The following is a 25,621-nucleotide window of genomic DNA, read 5'->3' as shown; positions in this document are numbered from 1 at the left end:
TAACTGTGTCTGTTTGGTTTGTAAGCCTTCTTGTATAACCTATTACAGGATATGTGTAAAAGGTGGGTTAACTTGAACAAGAAGCCTTTACAAACCAAAGCTACAAAACCATTCAGTTCCTTCAGTTCCTTGAGAGAAAGTAAGGTTGTGGGATCTATGTGGAAAAAGCATCCTGAAAACCCCAGTTACTGGTAGGTAAATAACTTCCCTTTGTTTGAATATTTGTTTAAGAAGCTCCAACTATAAGAGTGACCATTGGTTCTCTCTCAAGGAAGCAGGAAATGGGAGCCTCATCTATGAGATAAATGACAACCGTCCAACAGCCCCAGCAAATGGGTATCTGATGAGAAGAGATCAGAATGAAGTGGTGACTGGTAAATGTACGGACCAAATTTCAAGAAATTGCCTTAAAAAATCCCAGAAATATAGGGACTCCCTAAAACAGTGATTCTCTACCAAGGTGTGTTGCAGTCCTTTCAAGGGTGCCAAAGGATGCCATGTAATGATAGCACTGGTAGGTGTGCAAATACAATTCACAAGATAAACCCAAGGATTTCATACTCTTTAAAAAAATATTCTCACCTGCTCTGGACTTTCTGAGTTCTTTGCAACAGAATTGCTCTATTACTTTCCAGGAGTCAGAAAACAAAACCCAAACAAACAAAAAACCTGAGAAGATTTAAAGCTGGCATTTTCTAAGAGGTGCCCAGTGTTTAAGAATAGGTATTTAGAGTCTAAAACAGGTTTGAGAACCACTGCTTTAAAATACACTTCAGAGTCCTGGCAGTGCCCTCTACCTTGAGAGGAAAAAGATAGGTTTTTTTAATGAACAAAAAATCTTATACAATTTAAGCAATATTGCTGACATAACGTTAAAGGACGCACTATAGCTCAGCCAACATTATCTCTTTAGTTATATGGTCTCTGGTAAATTCAAAGGAAGTCTGGGAAGGGGAGGAATACTTCATCTTATTTTAGAGAGATCAGCATGGAAAAAGCATCATTTAATAGGCCAACATGATTAAAACTGTCAGAGGTAGAGGTCAACATTTACAAATATAAGTGCTGAGTCCCCACGGCGTTTTATATGTACTTGAGAATTACCATACAGTCAAGGTTTCTTTTAAATCAGAGCCACTTGTTTTAGGTGACTATATATAGATTTAATAGACTGATTAGGTAACCAGTTTTTAAACACATTGCCAGAGTGAGCTGTTATTTTCCACTTATTTAGGAGCGTGCATGTGAAACCGCTCTCTTCCTCAGCATACCTGATCTGGTGTAACACACTCGTATTTAAATTCGGCGTGTCTGTACAAGGTGGAGAAAGAAAACTGCTTTCTCTTGTAAAAGAGGAGATAGTATTATTAGCAGTAATATTTAAAAAGAAAAGGAAAATGAGGAATATATACAACAACAAAAAAAAGAAAAAAAAGGAAAACTTGGACCTTAAATCACTGGTGAGCCCATTGGTTTCACTGAAATACCAGATTCAGGTTGTTCTGAATATGGCTGAATGGGAACAGCTTATATGATTAAGCATTCTGAGGGTTGCAGTGGACAATAAGCTGAACATGAGCCAACAAGTGTGCTCTTACTGCCAAGAAGGCTAACAGCATACTGGGCTGCATGTGTAGGAGTTGCCAGCAGATCGAGGGAAGTGATTATTCATGAATATTCAGCATTGGTGAGACCACATCTGGAGTACTGTGTCCAGTTTTGCCCCTCCCCCCATTACAGAACAGATGTGAATGAGTTGGAGAAAGTCCACAACGGAGGGCAACAATAATGATTAGAGGGCTGGGGCACGTGACATGAGGAGAGGCTGCGGGAGCTGGGTTTATTTAGTCTGGAGGAGGGAAGACTGGGCTGGGGGGGACAGGGATTTAATAGGAGCCTTCAACTATGTGAAGCGAGGTTACAAAGAGGATGGAGCTGGACTGTTCTCAGTGGTGGCAGATGACAGAACAAGGACCAGTGGTCTCAAGTTGCAGCCAGGGAAGTTTAGGTTAGATATTAGGAAAAACTTTCTCACTAGGAGGGTAATAAAGTACTGGAACAGGCTACCCAGAGAGTTTGTGGACTCTCCATCCTTGGAGGTTTTTAAGACCCAGCTAGACAAAACTTTGGCTGCAATGATCTAGTTGGGGCTGGTCCTGTTTTGAGCAGAAGGTTGAACCAGATGATCTCCTGAGGTCCCTTCCAGGCCTACCTTCCTATGATACTATGATTCCCTATATGAATCAGTCTGTGTATTTAAGTGACCACAAACTCCACTTTGAAATATAAGTGGTTTGTTCCTCTGCCTACTTACTTGAGTGGGAGAAAGCTTGGTGAATTAATGACGTCACCCAGATGGAGTAGTAACTGGATTTTGCAATGCTTGAGAGAGGTTGTTTCTGTAACTGACATTTTTTAAAATTCCAGCAGGACCAATGCCATTGTAAGAGACGGGTAATCAGAGTCCCCTTGACCATAAACTGGAGAAGTTTTTGGTGCCTCATTTGAATTGATATGTAAAAATATGTATCATCCTATGGCAGCTAAGAACAAGCTGCTTCCACATTTGCTTTAGCTGAGCTTGATTATTTCCTATTTAAATTTCTTGTATAGCTTGTACATTTCCAGCCATGCATCAATGTAAACCTTCTCCTTTTTGTGATAATCTGATCTCTCAAGGGTAGCAAGGAATTAATTGGCCTCATCTGGATCGATGAGTCAAGAGTGAGTCACTGATGGCTTTTTGGCTGGATCACAAGCTTTGGAGGTAATTTGAGAAACCAGATATACCCTGTACCTTTAGATTATTTTTGAAGGATATATTGGTTTTGTTGCAGAACTACTGATTTTTGCAACCTTCCTAAATCCAGACGTTCATCCCCTCGGATTCTTGAAGAACAGGCAGAAAGACCGATGTTGCTCTCGAAATGCTTGGACTGAACCCTGACTCCACTTGTGTCCAATAGAAAAAGCCACCTCTGCATTTCAAGCTTTCAGGTACGTAAGAGATCTACAAAAAAGACAAATTTTGTGCTTTGCTGCTTATGTTTTTATTCTTTCCCAGAATTTCTGTTGAACGGTATCACTGCTTTAGCTTTAACTAGTCCATTAGTATGTGATTCAAAAATAACCAGCAAAAGGAATGGGCTCAAGATCCTTAGATCTTATAGCTTCCTGCAAAGAGAAAAGCAATAAAGGTGATGTAATGACTTCAGTGAATACTGTGAACAGCTTGCCATACTAGTTATGGCAAGAATAAAAGAAGCTACTTTTACAACTTACATTTTTCATTGTTTTCTTTCTCTTTCTGGGCTGTCCTAGGTATTATAAGGTGAAGTCTGGCATCTGATGGGTATTTGGCATTGATCAGACTGGGGTGCTTCATTTAGAATATGAAGCAAAACTACTGTCATGGGAAGAAAAACAATAAGGACTCTACTGCTCCTTGTACAGAGTCCCTACTCTTCCATGATCCCACTGTAGAGATTATGTCCACCAAGAAGCATAAGACACCCCACACAATTCAAGGTGCTGCATTTCTGTTGCTCTGCCTGCTCCTCCAAGAATCCTTTGGAACAAACTCACTAGTAAATAGAATCAATAGCACTGTCCATGCCATATTAAGCTGTCTTGAGGCTTGTGAGGGAAACATAGTTTTTGAAATGGGTCCACAGATTTCAAGGAAGCGCTATGGTTAGGGTGACCATATGGCCCAGCAACCCGGGACAGTCCCAGCTTCCATAGTCCAGTCCCAGTTGGTTGGTCGGCACGGTGCATTGGGCAGGCACCACTGCTGCTATGCAGGAATGAGGCGGACTGGAGCAGGGTGATGTCTGCTCCAGTACGCCCACTTTGCTCGCACGTAGTAGCAATGGTGCCTGCCTGGCTGCCTGCCTGGTGCACCATGACACTTTGTGTCCCCACTGGACTCTGCTTCAGGACTTTTGGCCAATTAGCTGGGACTGAACTATGGAAGCTGGGACTGCCCCAGTTTGCCTAGGATGTAAGGCCACTCTACCTATGGTTCCTTCTGGGTGGATGAAGTACAAGCAGTTTTCTGTCATATTTAAGACGCTAACATTATTCTTCCTGACTTTGACCCAGTCCTGGGAGTTGAGGCTTGCAAACTTTTCATGAAGCAGGGGTTCAAGCCAGTTGATTAGGTTCACAGGCAAGGCAAAGTAAGTTGGACTTCCTTGGTAGGACCCTCCCATTTGCGTATGTGTTGTGTAGCCATGAGGCTTCTGAAAAGCTCTGAAGGTACCTTCAAGGTACGCTCTTGTTAACTTGGCGCAGGAGTGGCTTCTCCTTTTCCATTCTGGAGCCTCCCAAATGTTTGTCTTCTATGTGCTGCTCAGGCTGAAAGACAGAAAGAAGCCATGTTGGGTCAAACATAGATATTTTAAGACATTTCCTAACACTTCTCCTATTTCTGGACAGGCTATTTGCCAGTGTGAGCCATAGACATTTCTGAAAGCAAATGCACTTACCATTATGTATTTTGCCTGCTGTTCTTATCAGTCCCTCAGACCTTCAGTCCCCAAAACGAGCAGAAATGGCATAACAAACTATGGCCTCATCTGGCAGCACTTTCATAAGGGGTGTATTATTCAATTTCAAGAAAGAGATGAATGGCTCCTTTGTGTATCACATTACAGACCATTCCATAGTGCAGGAGTAACCCTCTCAGACTTGTTCTTTCTGCCTCATATTGAAGACCTTCCACCACAAGCCAAAAAGAATGGTGCACGTGAAAAGATCTGAGAAGAGCAAGTCTGGCAGATCAAGTCCTGGAGGAGAGACAGCATCAAATGTTGAAGCAAAGGCATTAGCAGCTACTGGGGAAGGAAGTGGTAAAAACTAGTGGAAGCATGAACATTTCTTTTGGGAGATGGAGCAACTGAGCATAAGATGGACCAACAGGTATTTCAACAACTGTACTTGGCTGTACTGCACAGAGGTGAATGTGTTATGCAAATGGCATAAATACTAGCTTTAGCTTAGGTAAATAACATGGAGGTAGACTTTTACCTATTGCCTTAATCTTGTGTATTATCTTGATGTATTTTCTTGAGTTTTGCACTGCCTTAAGAAACTCCATTTTGTATTGCTCTGTAGCTTGACATAAGTGCTGTACCTTTCATTCCTTTGTATGCTGTGTGGGTGAGAGTGTGTTTGTGGAAAAGGAAAACACCAGGTGGCAACTGATTGAAGAATGCAGACGGATAAAAGACCAAAACAAGAAGAATCCGCCCCAGAACAGTGAGAAAACAACTTCAAACAACCTTCGAGGAGGAACACAGTGATAACACAGCAGAAGCCCAGAGGACTGGGTGAACTGACAAGACTATAAAGATGGGGTGAGACGTGGATTTTGGGCCTTGTTCTGTATAACATTCTGGAGCACCGGTTCACCTGATGAGATGGACTGACAGAAGCCTGGCTTCTACTCGTGATCAACTTAGCTGCCATTAAGTTGACTCGAGCACCGATGAGACTGGTAACATATACCAGTGCAGAACAGAAATCGGGGCAAGTGTGTGTGTGTGTGTGTGTACTAAGCACTTAATCAATAAACGCGACATCTTGCCTTGTCCCCTCTTACAAAGGTCTCGCTCTTTATTTTCAGCTAATTGGTTAAAAAATGCTCACTAGACCCAAGAATTTTACTCACACCTACCCAGACTCTTGAGGCTAGTCAGAGGTGAAGCCTTCTTCCCATGGGAGGAAAGAAAGAAACTTATCCTCAATCTACGTTTTTATTGCACTGCACCACACTTTTTACAGGAGAGTTGGGGGAGAAAAGATAACGTGGGGCTAAAAGGCACCAAGTATTATTACTGCTAAATACGCCCTCTGCACTTTTGGTCATTGTTTTAGGTCATTGCTTCAGTGGTTCTGCCCCATCTTGTCTATGGCTTATTTGGTTGGTTGCCATCCTTTTGTTGGTATGCTGCATTTTGTCACATATATGTCCCTGAATATAACGCACCCTCTACTTCAAGGAAAGAAAAAAAATCTTTCCTTGGAGCATAGGTAAGTACCTGAGGTCTGGGGTCTCCAGGGCTTGGGAGCTGGAGGCCAGGGCTGGGGGGCCTCACATGGGAGCTGGAATCATAGAAGTGTCATAGAAGTAGGGTCAGAAGAGACCTTGTAGATCTTCAAGTCCGACCCCCTGCATTGGCCCCAACTGTGTGGGCTTGTCTGATCCGGCCATGCCAGTGCTAGACCTGCATGGCAGAACCCAATCTGGTTACAGCAGAGCTGGGACTACATGGTGTTGCCCAATCTGGCTGCAGTGGGGTTAGGTGCTGTACCCAATCCAGTCATCGTGGCACTGGGGTTTATGCTGCAGGGCTGGGGCCTGTACAGCAGGCCAAGCTGATTTGACTGAAGAGGGCTGGGAGCCGTGTGACAGGACCTGATCTGGCAATTGCAGGGCAGAGCCCAATCCACCCACAGTGGTGCTGAGTCCAACCCAGCTTGTGGTGGAAGGTCTTCAACAGCCCTGGAGCCAGCATGTTGTCCCAGACTACATGCAACAGGTCCGACCTGGCACGTGACTCCAGAGATAGGTGCAGAATCCAGCTGCAGGCCACTCCTGAATGCTAGCCGAATTTGGTACAATTTTGGAGAGGATTGTTTCCCAGGGGCAAGGCATTTGGTGGCAGGGGACACAGCAATTAATACTTCTGCTACTCTGCCTCCTGCCCAAATGTCCAGACCCATGAGGAGCTTTTGGCTCGCATAGAATGTGGACTGCATTTTCCCCAGATGGTTTTGAGGGAAAAAATGTGAGAGCTGTTATGTGAGAAATTATGGTATTTTAGTTGAGTGGCAGATTTAGTTCAGTGGTAGATTTTGCTAAATCTACCTATTGTTTTCATTTAATTCTATATGCAGTCTATTTGTAGTAGTCTATTGTACTCATTATGAAGTTGAATTTGGTAAATTGTACATTTTTTGTGCTCAGATACAATGTGCCTCATGTTCAGATTAACTTTGCACCTCTTATTCTTCATGTTTTTTTCCCTTTTGATTAATTTTAGTTTATAGCTCTTTACTAAAGCTTTGTATTACTAATGTTAGTTTAGTAAATAAGTTCCATGCTAGCTATAGTGCATGTATGTATTCAGTGTTCTGGTCTGAGGGTCTCTCAACAAGATTTCTTGAAGCAGTAAAGCAAATAATCAGACTCCTAAGATATAAAAAGCTTTCTTAGGCTATGTAGAACTATGCCTCACAACTAAGTGGCTAGATGAAATCACCACAGAAGGCACTTAAAGAAGTCTCACCTATCCAACCACCTTGAATAAGCTTTCAGAAGCTAAGCAGAATCGTGGTTGGTGACATTCAATGATGCACTATTGTACCTCCCATAAAGGCCATTTGGGACAAATGGATCAATGAATCTTAAAAATGCACTCAGGAAGAGCCCTGATGTTCTCCTTGAAACTTCCTGAAGCAACATGGATTCAAAGAGTTAGCTGAAAAAAGTACTTTATTTATAAATGGCTTTGGCTGAGAGCAGGCAGCAGTGCCCTCCATATAATGACAGTAAGGTACATGAGTTTAGGAAGCTAAGTCCCAGCAACAAGACATCTGTGTATGGTGTGGCAGGCCTCTCTGAATGGGCACACTTCTCTGCAGAGTGAAATGACAGATTTGGAGAGAGGAGAGGTTTAATACTCACCTTGGTCCTCAGCATTTCTTGTCTTCAGCACTTAGTAACAGCACTAGGGGGCTCCCCCTTCCACATGTACACTGTTTTGGATCCCAGTCTGAGGTGCCTTGGAGTATGACCTACATAGCACAAAGTTATGCTATACGGACATACCCCAAAGAAGCACTCTGTATATTAGCTCTTAAACTGGAAGACGTATAACTATGGCATTTTGCCTGGACTATTTCAACCTCTTGAAATGCAGGGTTAATTACCCTGGGTACAGTGCTACACTTAACATAGCTATATGCCTTTTGGTTCCATAGCTACCATGCACAGAACCAGGTTGTGATACCTCTGCATGGTGCTGACTTGCACTGTACAGGTACACCCTAACTCTTCCCATGCATTATACTGAGACTCTAAGAAAATGCTAAGAATCTAAAAGACTGAGAGTCTAAGAATCTAGTGCCTATGAGACACTAGATTCCACTCCAAAGGCCAAGTCCCACTTTCAATCTAGCCTAAGGTAATCATTACTCCAGACATGCCTAAGATCACCCCCAAGCTGACCCAACTATAAAAGTGTACATGGTTGTTTGGCTTGCAGTTGGAAAAAGCTGTATGTGATGATAGCCACAGGACTGTCTTACATGCTGTTAGCTACAGAAACTTATGTTTTCTCCACACTAGCCTCACAGGTGGCTTACTTCAGGTGGACTTTTAACTTAGTATCTAATACAGTTGATTTCTTTTCAATTGTGTTGGTAGAGTGTTTCATGGGAAATTTCATCCTTATGTTTGGGGTGAATGTCATATGCTCAGATACTATGGTAAAGGATGTGATATGAACACCAGTAAAAAGTCTATTGATAGAAAATCTATTAGGTTATATAACAGAATTCTAGCAAGGAAAACCCCATAATTTAAACTGCCTGCACTTGGTATGAAAAAGAGAAACTGACCCCAAGCAGTAATATTAGACTAACAAATGACCCTGCATGAGAATATGACTGACCTGTATATTATTCCTCAGAGTGAAAGAAAATGAAGCAGAAAGTCAGCATTTAACTCAGCAGATATGCATCATAGTAGCTGGAATACTAAATGCACATATACTGTCTAGTTTTCTGAATAACAAGAAAATTAAAGTGTTCATTATTATTTTATTATTGTTATTATTGGGCTGCTCTAGAGGGATCCAATCATGAAGTAGGACCATAGAGTGATTGGTACTGTACATACACACACAAAAAGAACGGCCTCTTGCCTAAAAAGTTTGTAATATAAGTCTAAGATGAACTATACCAGGTGGACAAAAAGACACAGGAGCACAAAGTAATAATAAAATCCTTGTCAGAATAATATGCAACCATTAATGCGTAACTACTGTTGTTTTTTGTAGGCATCACACAGTGGAGTTTTAAAAACAATCTGAACAAGACAATGAGGTGTAAATGGAAAACTTCTTCGAAGGGAGACAGGATGGCATGGGAAGAACCATGGAGGTACTTTTGTTTGAAATCATGGACTGTCAAGTGGTGGAAAACAGTCAACCTCCTGACAGTGTAGATAGAATAAATAGAATAAAAACAAGCCTTAAAAGTTAAGATGTGTAGTTATTTGATGAAGTGGAAAATGAAGAGAACTTGAAAGATGCAAAAAGCAGGGTGATGTGCTCAAAGTAAGAAACCAGAAAATAATCTTTGCAGTAGTGAAGACTGATGTGAATGGACCAGAAGGAATTTGTCAAAGCTGGAGGACACACACTGAATTAAGAATCATCTACTTTGAAAGGATTTTTATAAAAACAGTTTGGGGTTTTACATTTTAATAAAGGACTATAAAGAAAATTTTTGTTTTTAATACAAAATATATTAATGAAGTTTTTTTAAACCTTTGCAGGTGGATTATAATGATAAATTTTTCAAAAGTTGAAATGAGATACCAAGTTGGTTTTAGAAATGAGTGAAGAATCTTTAAAAGTATCAGGAGTAATACATTCTGCCTTTCTGTGTAACCGTGTAAGAAGAGAAACATAAATCTATACGTAAGACAGAATTTATTTTCAAGTCCTCCAATTTATTCCTCAGAATTCATCTGGTGAGAGTGGATTTACAAATGAAAAAAAATGGGGCCAGACTCACAACTGCTGTTAACTGGTGTAGTTCCATACATGTAATGGAGCTAGGCCAATTTACATCAGCTGAAAGTCTAGGCCACTTTTCTTCAACGTCTTTCAGCACAGATGAGGTATGGCTGTGGCTGTAATGTCATTCCCAACCTTGGTTTGAGATCTGGAATCAAATTATGTGGAAAATGAAGGTGAAACCGTTGAAGTAATGAAGTGAAAAACAAATACATTTCCATTCTGGCCAGCTGTTCCCCAAGACAGTGTCTTCTTCCTGAATAGGGAAAAATTAGGCAAATTATATTTTAAAAATTAAATTAATCAATTTTCACTTATACTTCAGAGAACAAGTATCTCCTGTGTCTAGTCTAAATGGAGCCCTTTGGACATAATTATTCTGTTCCCCAGGAAAGGACAGGTGGTTGCTATAGTAAGAGGCATGTTTTAAAAAGTTCTGTAATTTTTTAAAACACAAGCTTTACCAGTTCTCATTCAGTTGTCTCTATTTAGGAAAAAGCCGTAAAGGTGAAAAGAATTTTGCAGAACACAAAAGAATTGTTTGTGTCGTGCGGTTCTAGGCTAAAACATTCTGGAAAATGACATTGAAGGTTTTCATGTTTGTCTCAGTAATTTCACATTGCCCATGTAAAAGTCTATTGACAAGCATTATTACTTGGCTATTATTCATAGACATTAGTGGAAGGATTTAAATAGGACAGGCTGATGGCTTTATATATTAAATCCCATTTCATGTATAACTGGCAGTATGAAATAAAGGGACTTGTGGAAAAAAGTAGATAAAGGACAATGAAATCTGGCATAGCAGATGGAACAGAGGCAAAAGGCAATAAAATACATGAGTGTGTACATAATAAGATGTTAAGCTAAGTAAGAAGCAATCCATAAAAAGGGACTTGGGGAGCTGAGAATATGTCTACATAGCATAATGCAGGACTGCATAGGGAGATGAACTTGCTTGGGTAGTGCAGCACTCAGTGCAAGTTAACTAGCAGATGAGACAAGCACCATGCTAAATGGACAGACTGCTTCCAATGCTTCAGACTGCAGGCATCTCCAGAAGTACTCAGGCTTTCTGCTATGTAGACATCGTACAAAGTAGACACCTGACCCCTCAAGAGAAATCCAGAACTGAATAAGGTGCCTAGACCCCCTAAATAGCGCATAGAGAAATTTAGGGGCATCCGAATGGAATCCAAGTCAGCTTCCTGAATAGGGAGCCACCTATAATTACTACTTTCAATGTGCAGCCTCTTAAAGCTAACCATGAGGAAACACTGGGGGCATCTACACAAGAAATTAGTGCAACACAATAAACTCTGGCATAATTTGTACTGGAGTTTATTGCTCCCAGGCGCAGTTTACATGTGTGCCCAGGACTGCAGTACACTGAGCTGGGGTAGCACAGCCACAGCTGGCAGGCAGCCCCAGGGGTCAGCCTGTCAGACCAGAGCTACTCCACCTTGGCTCAACACTGTGGAGGGACTCACTGGGGCACAAGGGTGCTACGGTGCAGGACTAGCCATCAAGCAGCCCCCGTGTTGTAGCCCCCTTGTGCCCCAGCCAGCCCTGGTCATTGCCTACACATGCACTGCTGCACAGAAAATAACTCTGCTGTAAGATAGTACTGGTCAGGCAGTGTTATGGCAGAGTTAATTAATGAGTTAATTAATTTACTCCAGCCTAACAGCTCCACATGTGTAGACAGAGATGCTTTACTGCAGAGCTAATCAGTCTACTGTGTAGTAAGCATCTCATGTAGATGACCCCACTAAGTACATGAATGTCTATGTACTATGTGAATGTGCAGCTGTCACTCACATCTATAGGAGGTACCTCTGCCTGTCTGACCCACAATAGGAGGCATCTCTGCCTGCTTGACCCACAATCCTCTCCTGATGGTAGGCTGCTTACAATCTTCCAAAAACAGAACAGGAGGCCTATCTTTTGAAAGGGACTGGGAATAGTACCTGGGCTTTACTGCTTACTCAGAACGTGGAAGATGCCGGCTTAATTTCCCCCTTTACCTGCTGGAATTCTACCCTACGTGTCCATCTCCCTGAAAATCCCCTGAATTGAGGCTGTCCAGAGGGAGTACTCTCCTACCTTCTTGGTGAAGCAAGAATGTGGTGCAGGAAAGAATGCAAGAGTCATTAGGGAAGAGAGCACAGGGAAAGCAAGTGTATGCATGACTAGCTAAGTGGTTAAGGAACTTTCCAAGCAAAGAGGAGACCTGGATTCCAGTCCCCAGTCCAGGACTCCTGCATCTTTTCCAGTGACTGTTTTCAATAAAATGCCTATGGAGTTCAGGCATCTCCAAGGTCAGGCAGCAGTTGAACAGGGATGTTCATGACTATAAATTTTTAGAGGTACACCGATATATCGGTCCATATGGTATCAACACCAGTAAAAGGAAAGTTGACATTATTGGCAATCAGCTTTTTTTGGTTGATGTCAATGATGAATGCCCTGTGCATGTCGTAAATGCAGCCCCACACACCAACGTGACCCAGCACACAGAACTGTCACCCAACCTGTATGACTCCCCATGCATCCAGAAATTGAATGGCAGGGGAAAAGTGGCAGCATTAATTACTTCACAGCAATTAACACTGCTACTGATCCACTGCAACAAAAATTCTGGACCATGGGAAGCCTAACCATGGGCCAGAAGTTGAGCACCACTATTTTAGTTGATTCAACTTTTATATAAGTCAAACTTATATAAAACAATGAAATGAGCTGGATAAAATCCTCAGAGTAATAAAATGTCCCCCTACATATGTAGGAGACAGTATTACATAACTTCTAGTACACTGTATTTATTTTTAAAATAGCTATTTAATCAGAAATGTAACTTTTACAACACCCTATAATGGATATATAGTATTGATATTTACCCTGTTGTATCTAGATTTATTAAATAGGCATGAGCTCTTACCTAGTGAAAAAGGAACAAATGCATCTTTCTTGATAAACTGCCCACTGCTGTCCAAAAACCTCTCAGGATAAAACACTTCTGGGTTAGTCCAATATTTTTCATCAAAGTGCACGGAATAGAGGTTTGTAATTACTGTAGTGTCTTGAGGAATAGAATAACCACGCACAACTGTATCCTTAGAGGTTGCATGGAAAATACCTAGTGGAACTATATTACAGAATCTTAAAATTTCATGTAGAACTGCCTCAGTGTAAGGCATTTTGCATTTCTCTTTTAGAGAAGGTGTTTTGTTTGGACCCACGATTAAATCAATTTCTTTATGAACTTGCCCTGTTAGAGAAAAAACCTTTAGTTTATTGCAAAATATTTTGAAATTCATAAAATAAAGAATATATACTTTATTTAAAATTAAACATGAAACATCCAATATTTTACCAAATAATCCTGTATTTTTGTATGCATGTATGATTTACATTTTCAATCTTTATTTTTTTCTTTATTTTCCTGTTCATGGTAATTCTTCCTTATTCATATATATCACAACAAGCTGCACTAACAATATTTTACAATGACCTGGAATCCTACTTTCACTTCTTTATTTTTCTTTGGTCAATACATTCCTAATTTCCAGGAGCCAATTGGAACTAGGGTAACAAGTTTAAGATTGTAGATAGTAAAGATGAACTACATTAAATTCAAATACATTTATTAGATGATAATTAAGTTCTTTGCTCATAATCTGTATCAATTTATATCTGAAAGATGAGTAAAATTCAATTTAAATGCATAAAAACAACATAGAGAAGTAGGGCTGGAAGGGGCCCTGGGAAGTCATTTAATCCACCTGCCTGCCTGAAGCAGGTTCATCCCTATTCAAACCATCCTATACAACTCTATTGTCTAACCTCTTAGCAGAACTACACAAGTCAACCCTGACACAACACAAGATATAACACCTGAATCTGCCACAAGTAAAGTAGGGGGACCACAGTGGTGAATGTCCGGCTGCTGCAAGAACTGTTAAAATATGCTCAAAACACCCCAGGAAGCAGGTCATGCCCCTTACTACAGAAGGAGGCAATACCAACCTGAACAGGGGATTAAATTCCTTCCTGGCAATTGTTTCGACCCTGAGTGGAGTAGCGAGACGCAGCCAGGAACCTTTTGCACTTGCACATCCCAGTAATATCCCCAAACTTGGCTGCAGCTAACACCCAATGCCTTTGAGAAAAACCCTGACAAATGTAGCAGCAAAGGGAAAAAGTTCCACCCTTCCCTTGGTAACCCCACCCTGGCTCCTGCAGCAACTAGCAAAGCCCAGAAACATAGGAAATACCCATGATAAAATGTAAGCATAGCTATACCTATATCATGTCCAACCTCTTGTCAAGCACCTCCACTGCTGGAAAGTCCACAACTTCCCTATGCAGTCTATTCCACTGCCTCACTGTTCTAGCAGTGAAAAGATTTTCCTGAAATCCAATCTAAATGTACTTTGATGCCATTTCAAGCCATTGGTCCATGTCATACTCTCTGCAGCAAGAGAGAAAAGATGTTTCCCCCTCTTCTGCTTGGTGGCCTTTCAGGTATTTGAAGACTGCTAGCATGTCCCTCTTAAGCGCCTTTTCTGCAAGCTGAACATGCCTATTTCCTTCATCCTTTGTTCATATGATTTGCCTTCCACACCTTTCATCATTTTCGTTGCCCACCTCTGGACCTTCTCTAACTCCTCCATGTCCATTTTAAAATGTAGAGCCCAAAACTGCACATAATAGTCTACTGCCAAGTAGAGAGGCATTATCACTTCCCATGCCTTGCATTTAATGCTTGTACTGATGCTTCCTAAAACCACTTTTGCCTTTTGTGCAGCTGCATCACACTACATATGCATACCAAGTCTGTGATCTACCAAGACTCTCAGATCCTTCTATGTAGTGCTGCTGCCCAGATGGTGTCACCCATTTTGTATCTGTATTTTTGATTATTTCTCCTTAGGTGGAGCACCTTGCATTTGTCAGCACTGAACTTAATCCTATTAGCTTCAGCTCAGCTTAAAGGTATGTCAAGATACTTCTAAATTGCGCTGCTGTCTTCCATGCTTGCAATCCTTCCCAGTTTAATGTTTTCTGCAAGCTCACTCAAGCAGCTTTCTATGCCAGCACTTGTATTGTTAATCAACATGGTGACATGGGTACTGGGCCTGGGACAGATCCCTGTGGGACTCCACTTAACCTCCTGCTATTCTGACATTTATAATTACCCTTTGTGCTAGTGGCTATTGAGACGGTTATCTATCCACCTAGCCTGATTTCTCCAATTTATTTATGAGAAGGCCCAGTGGGACCTTGTCAAAAGCCTTGATGATGTCCAGATAGGCTATATCTACAACATTCCCTTTGTCTGCCTAGCTACTTTACCAAAGAAGATCAATTCTGTTTGGCCTGACTTGTTTGACTAGAAGAAAACCCAATTCTTAAAGAGATCTTCCCAGGACCATCCATCGTAGCCTTCACACAAGCACTGAACGTCTCCAACGTGATCACTAGATGCAAACTTTCCACAGCCTAAGACGCACACAATGGATCCAGACCATACCATGACAAGAAATGTAAAACCTGCCAACATATCTCCACCGCCCCCCACAATTACTACACCCCACAACAGAACCATCATCATTCCTGGATCTTACACCTGCATCTCCAGAAATGTTATATATCTCATCCAGTGCACCAAATGCCCTGATGGAAAATATGTTGGAAAAACCAAACAACAACTCTGTACCAGAATGAACACACACTGCAAATCTATCAACAACAAGAATACCCAACTACCTGTGGGGGGCACACTTCTCATAGGACAATCACTCCCTCTCTGATCTCTCAGTTCTAATCCTCAAAGAGAAGTTACAAAACACCTTTCACAGGCGAGCCTATGAACTTCAATCTGCTGGATACAAAAAAAATCATTGATTAAATATAAATACTGGATTTATGGCACATTATATACTGCCTAACACCTGATACCCCACGTAACCTCTCTGCTATTTACCAGCTATATTCTCATCACCAGGTCTACATCCCCCTTCCCCTCACTCCCCCCACCTGTTTCTCACCTACTGACTGCCTCAATTTGCATGTTCACTGACTGGCATTCTCACGTGCATACGGGCCTCTGGCTTCTATTCTATTCCATCCAGGAAGAACACAGACCAACCGCAGATGTTTCTTCAGCCTGACGAAGGGTGTTTGTACCTGAAAGCTTGCAAAGGAGAATTTTTCCATCTATCTGAGTTTACCTAATAAAAGATATTGTAATTTACCCAAAGAACTTTGTCTGCCTATGTCCTTAGGCCAACATGGCTACAACCTATACCCCTTTAACCTAATTTAAAATTGCTTTTAATCAATGAAAAAAACTACCTTAAATGGAAAACACTGCATTTAAAACTGATGTCTTAAACAAAGGAAGGATAGTTTGTATTTAGTGAATGGAACTTGCCTGTCTATGATTACCAGGTCCATCAAGGTTTTATAATGAATAGAACTCATTCTTTCATACCTTGTTTCTAGTCATACAGTGGAAGAACAAACCAAGTTTTGCTGCTTTTTCAACTTCCAATTTGTTTCTCAACTTGGAATGAATCCATCATTTGACTGAACTAGATGAATAAGCTGAAATGAAGAAAATATGCTCTCTACATCTACTGAAAAGGCTACTGCTGTCTAAACAAGTTTCAGCATTTCAACAAACTCTAGTTCTCGTGCTAGCCAGTGAATTTACCAAGTCAGCGATCTATCTTTCTTTAAAACATATACCTCTTGATAAATTTTGTTACTTACTGTAAGTTAACAGAATAGATTATATAAAGTTTAGGACAGTAAATACTGTTAGCATTCAGACAATTGGATTACATCCTAATACTTCTCTACTTTTTCATGCCACATGTCTACAAAACACATACTACATTCCCAACATAGGGTGGATGTCTGAAGTGAAATATGGGGAAATCTGTTTAGGTACAAATAATGATCCCTTCAAAAATTATAATGTAGGGAAAAGGAGTCACAAATGAGATATGATTTACCAAAACTACAGTAGCCACTTTTCAGATATTAATATTTGAGCCTGTAGCAGAACTGGGCCCTAGAAGCGACCATGCTGCCCCCTAGTGGCCAAACAACAACAGCCTCACCCTGATTTTAAATACCCTTTGTTCTACTCTTTCCTGCCATGCCTTGATGTAATTGTTAGATTATTAAAGGGAAGGTGCCTAAGGGCTCTAGGACACACCTACATCCTTCCTTCATCAGCAGATCCCACTAGCCTGAAATCCAGTCCTCCTTCAGGTGGGCCCACCAGGCACATGCATGTCCCCCTGGTAATCATTGCCCTATGGGCTATTCATGGCCTCCAATCTCCCCTACAGCTGTGTCCATGCCTCACAGGTGTTATGCATCATCATTCAAGTAGGACACTTGTCCCCAAAGCCACCAGGTCAGTTCAGGCCTTTATCCCTTGTTGGGCATTGGCCTTCCTGGCTTCTACCCCTCTGCTGTAGGTGGTCCCTTAGTCAAGGCTTCTGGGCTCTAGCCCTGTCAACTGTCAGACTCTCTGGGCCTCTGGAGCTTGTGCCTCTCACTCTAGGCCCCTGGCCCCAAAATTCACCCTTCTGGGCTGCTGGCCCCTGTTCTCTGATCTTCTGGGCTGATCTCACACCTCTCAGGCTACAGGTCCTTGACCCTGGGTCATCCCATGCTTGGGCTACAGGTCCCTGACCCTTTCTCTCCTACTCTTGATATTTGCCTCACCCCTGGCCAAACTCCAGGCAGTTGTGAGCTATGCAGTCACAACTGGGACCTCCAAACCTCTCCTGTAGTCCCATAACAATAGTATAAACCACAATGCGATAAGAAAGCCCTCTCGCTGTAACTGAAACCTGTCTCCACAATGAGTCCCAACATAGACTCCAGCTCCCTGGCTATACATAACAAAGCTTCCCCTCTTTGGGTCCAAATATAAAACCTGCTCTGGGTTGCATCCCCCTGTAACAGAGAGCCTGAGGATCTCTGTTCCTTAAGAGAAGAAGTAGCCCAGCAGGGGAGCATTGCAGGCTAGGCAGGGTGCAGCAGCTGCAGGTTGCTGCGGCAACAGGCCAATGAGGCTGATTAGCAGGCACCTGCAGGCAGCCCAGGCAACCTGCTGACTGGAAGGGGGCAAAGCCCTGAAAAGATATAAGCTCAGAGCCTAAGCTGACATGCTAGTCTAGCCCTGCCAGCTGCAGTTGCCCCCTGGCCCCCACTATACCCACACACCCTTCCACACAATATACAAGAGTAAGAGTGTATTTTGCGCTATTATGGAATTGCCTCTAGATACACTAGGCAAACCCACAAAAATTGGGACAAAAATATTTTCTAAATAAAATTAAAATAAGTTATAGTAGATGTTTGATTTTTTTTTTTCCGGTTTCGAGATGACAACGTCCTCCTCCCAAAAGAACTACTTCTGGGGCAAGGGAAGGGACTTCTGGTGGCAAAAGTCAGGGCTCATTAAGCAGCCCTCCAGCCAAAATAATTGTCCATCCCTGTCCTAAATATATCATTATCATAGTTCCGATGTCTATTTTACCTACAGATAAAATAATGTAACCAAATACAGTCATATAGGGCATTTATACATGTATGTTTGTCTGCTGCGATGCGCCATAAATCCAGCACATCACAGCAGATTCAATTAATTGAGTTTGCAGAGCACACAAACTGACACGTCCAGTGCTGTCACATGCATTTGTATAAGTGTCAAAATGCACATTGGTCCTAAGAAAATGGTAGCGGTGCACTTTGAAACTAAAACAACTTTGAGTTTTAGTTCAAAAGCCCACCGATGCCATTTTCTCAGTGCCATTTTCACAGCATTTTGCTGTTTATACAAATACATGTGATGCAGTGTTAGGCACTTTTAAAATCATCCAGTGCTGTCTCACATGCATCTGTGCATGTCTCCATATTTAGCAAGTGATACAATTCAGTAATATGCAAAACTTGTTAAATTTAGTAAGGATTAATATGGAATACTTCAGCATGCCACTTTGAAAACGCATTCCAAATTCTCAGCAGAAAGATACAATATTAGTTCCTCAAAAAAACATAAAATTCTTACCTTGTATGTTAGGATAAAGAGCCATAAACAATACGGCCCATCTTAGGACATTTGTGGTGGTTTCTGTGCCAGCTATGATAAGTTCTCCAACAGAGAAAATTAAGTTTTCTGTTGAGTATGTAGATTCAGGATCATTTTTACTTCGATCCATCTCATCTAAATACGCATCAACAAAATGTCGAGGTGACTGAGATTTCCTGTTTTCAGAGACTCGCTCAATGAGGTCATTCAAAAAGTCATAAACCTCAGCTGCATTTTTAAACAGCTGTTGATGTTTTCCAAAGGGTAAGATGCCAATCAAGGGGAAAGCATTATATAAGAATACTGCAGCACTAGCAGCTAATTCAATATTTTCACTAAAAATCTCAATCATGTGCTGAAATTCAATGTCTTCATATGTAAACCGTTCTCCAAAAAGTATCAGATTAGTAATGTTTGAGACTGCATTTGTTATTAAGTGCTTAAGATCAAATGGTTTGCCTTTGTATGTATCAATGGCATCAAGAAAAATCATGCATTCTTCTGAGATTTTGTGCTCAAAGGACTTTTGACCATATCCAAAAATACGAAAGCTGTTTACAGCCAACTTGCGATGCTCTGTCCAACCTCTGCCATATTTGGAGTTCAATAACCCTGAAAACATATTTTCAAACAATATTTTATAAAGTTTTAGATTTTTCCTAATTCTGTATATAATAAATCTATGAAATAATAGTACATTTTAAAAGGAAATTCACAAATAAAAGTATCCCTATGGCTTGGTTAATAGCGATGTTTATGTCAGTGCAGAAAGGACCACGTTTATTTTTTTCATGAATAAATGTGGGTACATATTACTTAGTTTCTCAAATCCTTAGGAGAGTTATTGTATTCACATGGAATGACAGAAGAGATTCTTTTTCTCTGAGCTCTATGGGCACACCTTGCAGCTAACCAAGACAACCCTTACTGTCATGCTCTTACAGTGAAAAATTGCATGGTATATGTGACAATGAACAAAGAAAGGCTTTGGGAAAAAAGCAGAGAGAGAGATCAAAAGGACAGGTTAAAACAAAAACAGAAAACCTTCATCATTGGCAGCCACTAAACCCATTTTTTAAAATTCACAACTTTTTAGAGACTGCAGATAAAAACGTTGTTACATACAGTAATTAAAGCTTATACAGAGTTCTTTATATCCTTGACGTCCCTACATTCCCTCAATTCTTTAAACCTTCAGTCTTGAGGCCCATTACAAATCTTCCAGACAAGGAGAATGGATTTTAATTCTCTTATAAACCTATCAGTAGTGTTCTTTAACAGATTAGAGAATAATAAAAGACCTCCTCCTGTCTTTTTCCCATAAATATAAAGCAGAGAATCCACTCCCAATTGGATCCCAATATCAATGGATACCATTAGGTAAAATGGAACGTTAAAATCACTCCTTTCTAAAGAAATTAAACATTATTTTGACTGTTTTAAATCTGCAATCCAAACACCCTCTTCAAATGCCTCACATCTGTTTTGCATGTATTTGCCAGGCTATCTAACCTGTAGTTGTCTAGCTCACTGATGTTCAAGGCACAGCCTACAGGTCAGATTCGGCCCAGAAAGCCAGCCCATGGGGTTCCCTGGAAATGTGGTGGCGGGAGAGTAGTGGCAATGTTAATTACGGTGGTTCTGGGAGCCTCACAGCAATTAATGTTGCCACTGTTCCCTGGTCATTAAATTTTTGGACCTGTGGGAAGTACTGCTGGCTAGATGACATAGCTCCACATGCTGGATCAGGCCAGCATGAAAGATCAGTTTGTGGTTGTACTTGGAGTGTAGGGTTTGACGTAGTGCACAGAATCTGACCCAGCATGTGGTCCTGGACTTGATGCTTGGGATCAGTTGGCACATCAGACTTGGTAGGCAGGACTGGCCTCATGTGTTGAATCCAGTCTATAAGCCAGCTGTCTCCCATATATCTGGTCCGTGTGCCGGAACAGTTGAGTACCACTAATCTAGAAGATCACCACATTTGCCCTTTTTGAATGTTGGAAAAACAAGCACTCTTTTGTAATTTCCAAAGTATTCCAGAATCTATTAATAATTAATATCACAGTCCCAGAGATTTCCTTAGCCAACTCTTTTAGGACCTTGAATCAATCTATTCAGAGAGCAGAGATCTTCATTTAAAGAAAGTTAGTTCTTTACTTTACAGGAGTGCATGTATACAGTAGCTATGCCCACAAGTATTCAAAATCTTTTTTTAAGTTACTCCCCTTATTAAAATATATTATTTTATAGCTGTCCCAGTTTCTTCAGAAAGAGATGTAAAATTAACCCAGTCAAGTGACTTCATAAAAATACAAAAGAGCAATACTTGGGAAAAAATAAGTTATGTAAAATGACATACGAATGAAGTAAATGCCACTATAACACCCAAGGCAAAATATTACTCGTATAATATTCAGAGAATCAATAATACAATGATACTGTGAAAATGCTATCCTTCTTTAATGGAGAATTAATAGCCATGTACTGTGGCTATACAAGAATAAAATCTTTGATTACAGCAACACGTGGCTTATAGAGTGCTTTAAGAAATAATATTTGCCCTGAAGTCATTATTGTTTCAGATTATTTTTAAGAAACATCTTTATCTATAAGCTGACAAAATAAATAGCCCTGGTAAAGTAGAAATATAATTTAAATTATAATTCCTTTCTTGTTAAAAAAAAAAAAAAAGATAAAAGGGAAAATGAAGATTTGATTCCCTAAAAAAACAAATCAAGCTCAATGTCATGAATGTCAAGGTTTCCTTCAGCAAGGATAAAATAATTTAGAAGTAAGTAACCTCCCCTCACTCCCTCTCATCTTTTTCTAAGGCTACCTGGACAGGCTTCTCAGTGGCATATAAATGGATTGATGGATAATCCAAAGGAAACAGATAAAAATAATAAAAAGCTTATAAATGTGCTGATTCTATAATGCGTTCAAGAACTAGACATTTATACTGCAAATAGGCAAATTTTTTAAATGCCAAATCAATGCTTTGAGGATATCATTCCTTTATCCTTTTAGTTTATATGCAGTACGCATGGCTATCGGACATAACAAACAACCCCTAATAATAAAACTCTAGCAAGAGGACCAGACAAGTTTGTGCTCTCTTATTTGAGAAGCACGTAATACAGGAAAGAAAGGCTAGAGAGATTTCTGTACAAAATTTTAATGCAACATGCAGTAAAAACAACGTAGCTTCTTTTGCATATGCTTGCAATGAGAACACTGCTGAAGCAAACCCTGCAGATTTGGCAGGTGTTCAGATACTAGAGAAATGTGTGCCAGTGCTAGTACCAAAGTCAGACAGCACCAGCTGATATTATATGTGGCCTTCTAGTTTGTGATCCATTAGATTATAACTAGATAAATACAATTAGAGGGCTATTCTAATATACCCCTCTTAGGAACACCACTTATTGGCACCAAATAAAATAGCCAGATAGGTGGCTTTTGAAACCTTTAGTCCAGCGTTTCTCAACCACTGGATCACAAGAATATATGAAAGGGTCATGAACAAACTTTAAAAATGGATCAATAAACTTTAGAAATGGCTTCACCTTTTAAAGAAGAAAAACATGGGAAACCGTGGCTTTTCCCTTGCAGGCTGGCAGCATTCCAGGCTGAAAGGGGCTGCTTGGGGTACCTCCTGCCCCACACACTGGGGAGCTGGGACCCGGGGGTGGCGGGGAGCAGGTCAGAAGGGGCACTGGGCTGGGACTGGCCACTGATGTTTACAAATGGGTCCTGGTACAAAAAAGGTTGAGAACCACTGCTTTAGTCGATTCAAGGAAGAACTCCAAGGACTTTTCAATGCTGAGCATGTGAAGAAGGGTCTCTGTGGCAGGGTACCTTTGGGTGCCTGCCACTTTAAGGGCAGAGGCAGGCAGCTACCAGGTGCCTGATGAGGGCAGCCATTTTGAACACAAGGCATACAAAGGCTTCAGTTTGCTGTAGCTAGGGAAGGCAGAATCATCACTTAGCTGAGCTGCAGCAGGAACAACCTTGGAGGTAAGGGCAGGAGCTTATGGGGATGGTTTGAGCATGACCTAAAACTGCACCCTGCCAGGGAAGGGTGACCTGGTGAGGCTTCTGATGGCGCAGGAGTCCCCAGGAAATGCCAGGCCAGTTACCTTCCCAATGAGAGGCAAGTAGGGGTGCCTTAACTCCAGCCCCCATCTTGGGGTGGGTTTTGGAGGCAGCTGTGGAAGTAGTGGGGGCCAGGTATGCCCATGTGTAGGTGCCTGAACCCAGCAGGGATATGAGGTCCCGGAGACCCCAGAGGGGGTAGTACATTGGGAGGCCCCTCACAGAGTAGGGTTGAAGTGTGAGTAGGCCAATTAGGGCTGTGTGTGTGAGGGGGCTGAGTAGGGCTGAAGTGTGAGTAGGCCTGAAGGACAGCCCAAGGGGCATGCCGAGTAGGGTCAAATGGGAGTAAACTTGAAGGACAGCACAAGGGCCAGCCCCATGAGAACTTGTGCCCGGTGGGAGGCTTGGGGCAGAATTAGCCCAGGGTTTGGCATAAAGCCGGACCACGTAGAATACGGGAACTCGCAGAAACCAAAGGTTCTGCGTGGTGAGGCCAGTATGAGCATAGCAAAGCCTCGTGGCCCAAGAGGGGCTGCTCAAAGAGAAGCAGGGCAGTGGAGTGTGGCCTGGTAACAGGCAGTATGCCAGAGAACCTGGTGAGAGAGGGGTGGAGTGGAAGAGGCCTCCTGTGAAAGGGGAGGTGGTGTGTGTGTGTGTGGAGCCCAACTTTGGACTCAGTTTGCTCTGGTCTCAGACTGGGATTAATGTTAACTTAGATGCCGTCTGCAAGGCATGGACTGTGGTGTAGGGGAGGAACGCAGCCACAAATAGCACCTCTTGGCATTGAGGCATGTAATGGGCAGTCTCCCATATTGACCATCTGTTTGTAGGAACAGCAAAGTCATGGCAGGGGGACCAGGCGGATTGTCCTGCAGCAGCAGGTGGGCAGGCCGACATAAGACCTGGCCCTGAGAGAGGCCCCCTGTTACAGTCTTCCCAGAGCAGGTATGGCTGAAAGGGACTAAAAGCACTTGTCCAGTCTAGTGGGGGCCAACTTTTTTGGCAGGAGTGCTACAAATTATCTCTACACTGTTCCCAGATGCCACTCCAATTCCCTTCCCCTGCCGTACTGTTCTGCTTTCTGCTCCAAACTATGCTCCCTGTCTGATCTGCTGCTCTGCTTCCTTCCCTGTGCTCCTTGCCTGATTTGCTGTTTTCTGCTCCCTACCTTACTCATTGGTTTGCTGCCCGTCTCCTTCCTGATCTGCTATGTACCACACAAAGAAGCTGCCTGTGCCACTTGAGTTGCAGGTTGGTCACCCCTGATCTAATCTATCTACCTGTACTGAGGGGACCTTCCTTATAGAAGTATGTCTAAAACTGTGCTTATAAAAAAAAAAAAAAAAAAAAAAAAAAAAAAATTTCAGAGAAGTTGATTTTTACAAGCTCCTTTGGCTGTCTGTTCCAGTGCCTCACTACCCTTTTACTTGGAATTTTTTTTCCTAGTATTTGCTGCAAATAAAGCCAATTTGTTCTTGTCAAATCCCTAGTATATGTGTAGGACAATTAATCATCGTCATCTTTTTGACACAGCTTGGTATACGGTAAGGCCCCCTCTGGTCTCAGTCTCCCTCCCTGCCTTTTTAGATGTAACACAATCGCTGTACTCCAGCTGAGGCCACACCAGTGCTGATTACAAGAGAACAAATGCTTTCTGAATTTTATGTATGACATTCCTATCAATACATTCCAGAATTAAATTTTCCTTTTGTGTTGCAACAGCACATTGTTGACTGATTGTTAATTTGTGGTCCACTATAAACTCTGAATCCATTTCCGTGAATTGTCATTTTTAATTGTGCACTTCATTTCTCCTTCCTAAGTGCTGTGCTCTCAATTTCTTTAGTGATTTTCATTTTGTTGCAATTTAACAAGATCATGTTGAATTCTTATCCTATCCTCCAGAGTAACTGCAAGTCCTTCCAGCTTGTTGTCATCCACAAATTTTAGTGTTGTATCTTCACTTTTGTCATCCGAAGTAGTAATAAAAATATGAATAGAGCCTGGCCCACAAGAGATCTTTGCAAAATCCCACTTGAAAAGCTCTCTCACTATAACTTGAATCCATAAGTAATCTATGTGCATCCTTTTTCAGATAACGGTGCATTACCAATTTCAGTGTTTCAGTATTTCCCTAGCTTGCTCATTAAAATGTTATGTGGGAGGCCCTGTTTAAAACCTTCATAAAGCTGAGAAGTATTATATATACAGTCTCCCCCCACCTCCCCTCCCCTATTTGCAAGGTCACATATCCTGTCAAAGAAGGAAATAAGCTTGGTATGACATGAACACAGTTTGTTCTTGTCAAATTCAAGTTAGCTGTTATTTTCCACCTTGGCTGGTCTTCTAGAGCCCAGATCTTAATTGACCTCTACAGTGCTTAAACATTACTTGCGGGATTTAGGAAACAGGCCACAAAGACTGATCTAGTTCAACCCCACTCAGAGGCCACACCACCAGTGAGGTGAGTAAATGCATCCAGTACTTCTATTTTGGCCTGCAAGAGATCACCAGGTGCCTAGACTTAGGCTGCTGTGTATGCTCCAAAGTAATCCAGACTGGTCACTTAAGTGCCTCACTTCCAACTAAA

The 25,621-nt window shown here is 41.6% G+C and overlaps 1 protein-coding gene across 1 annotated transcript in view; it reads right to left on the bottom strand.

Moving 5' to 3' along the window:
- Positions 1-8,809: 8,809 nt before the first annotated feature.
- The window catches only part of LOC109321085 (vitamin D 25-hydroxylase), a 37,924-nt gene continuing 21,112 nt past the window's right edge, over positions 8,810-25,621 (bottom strand). The window contains exons 3-5 of the mRNA XM_019551406.1: positions 18,913-19,545; positions 12,754-13,083; positions 8,810-10,068 (exon numbers count right to left, since the gene is read on the bottom strand). Coding sequence (XP_019406951.1) covers positions 9,893-10,068; positions 12,754-13,083; positions 18,913-19,545 — 1,139 coding nt within the window. The 3' untranslated portion in view covers positions 8,810-9,892. The remainder of the gene's footprint in view (positions 10,069-12,753; positions 13,084-18,912; positions 19,546-25,621) is intronic.

This window comes from Crocodylus porosus, unplaced genomic scaffold (genome assembly GCF_001723895.1).
Source record: "Crocodylus porosus isolate Cpor-Errol unplaced genomic scaffold, CroPor_comp1, whole genome shotgun sequence".
NCBI lineage: Eukaryota > Metazoa > Chordata > Crocodylia > Crocodylidae > Crocodylus > Crocodylus porosus.
Note: the sequence above shows the minus strand (reverse complement) of the source record. Positions and strands in the feature narration are given on the sequence as shown.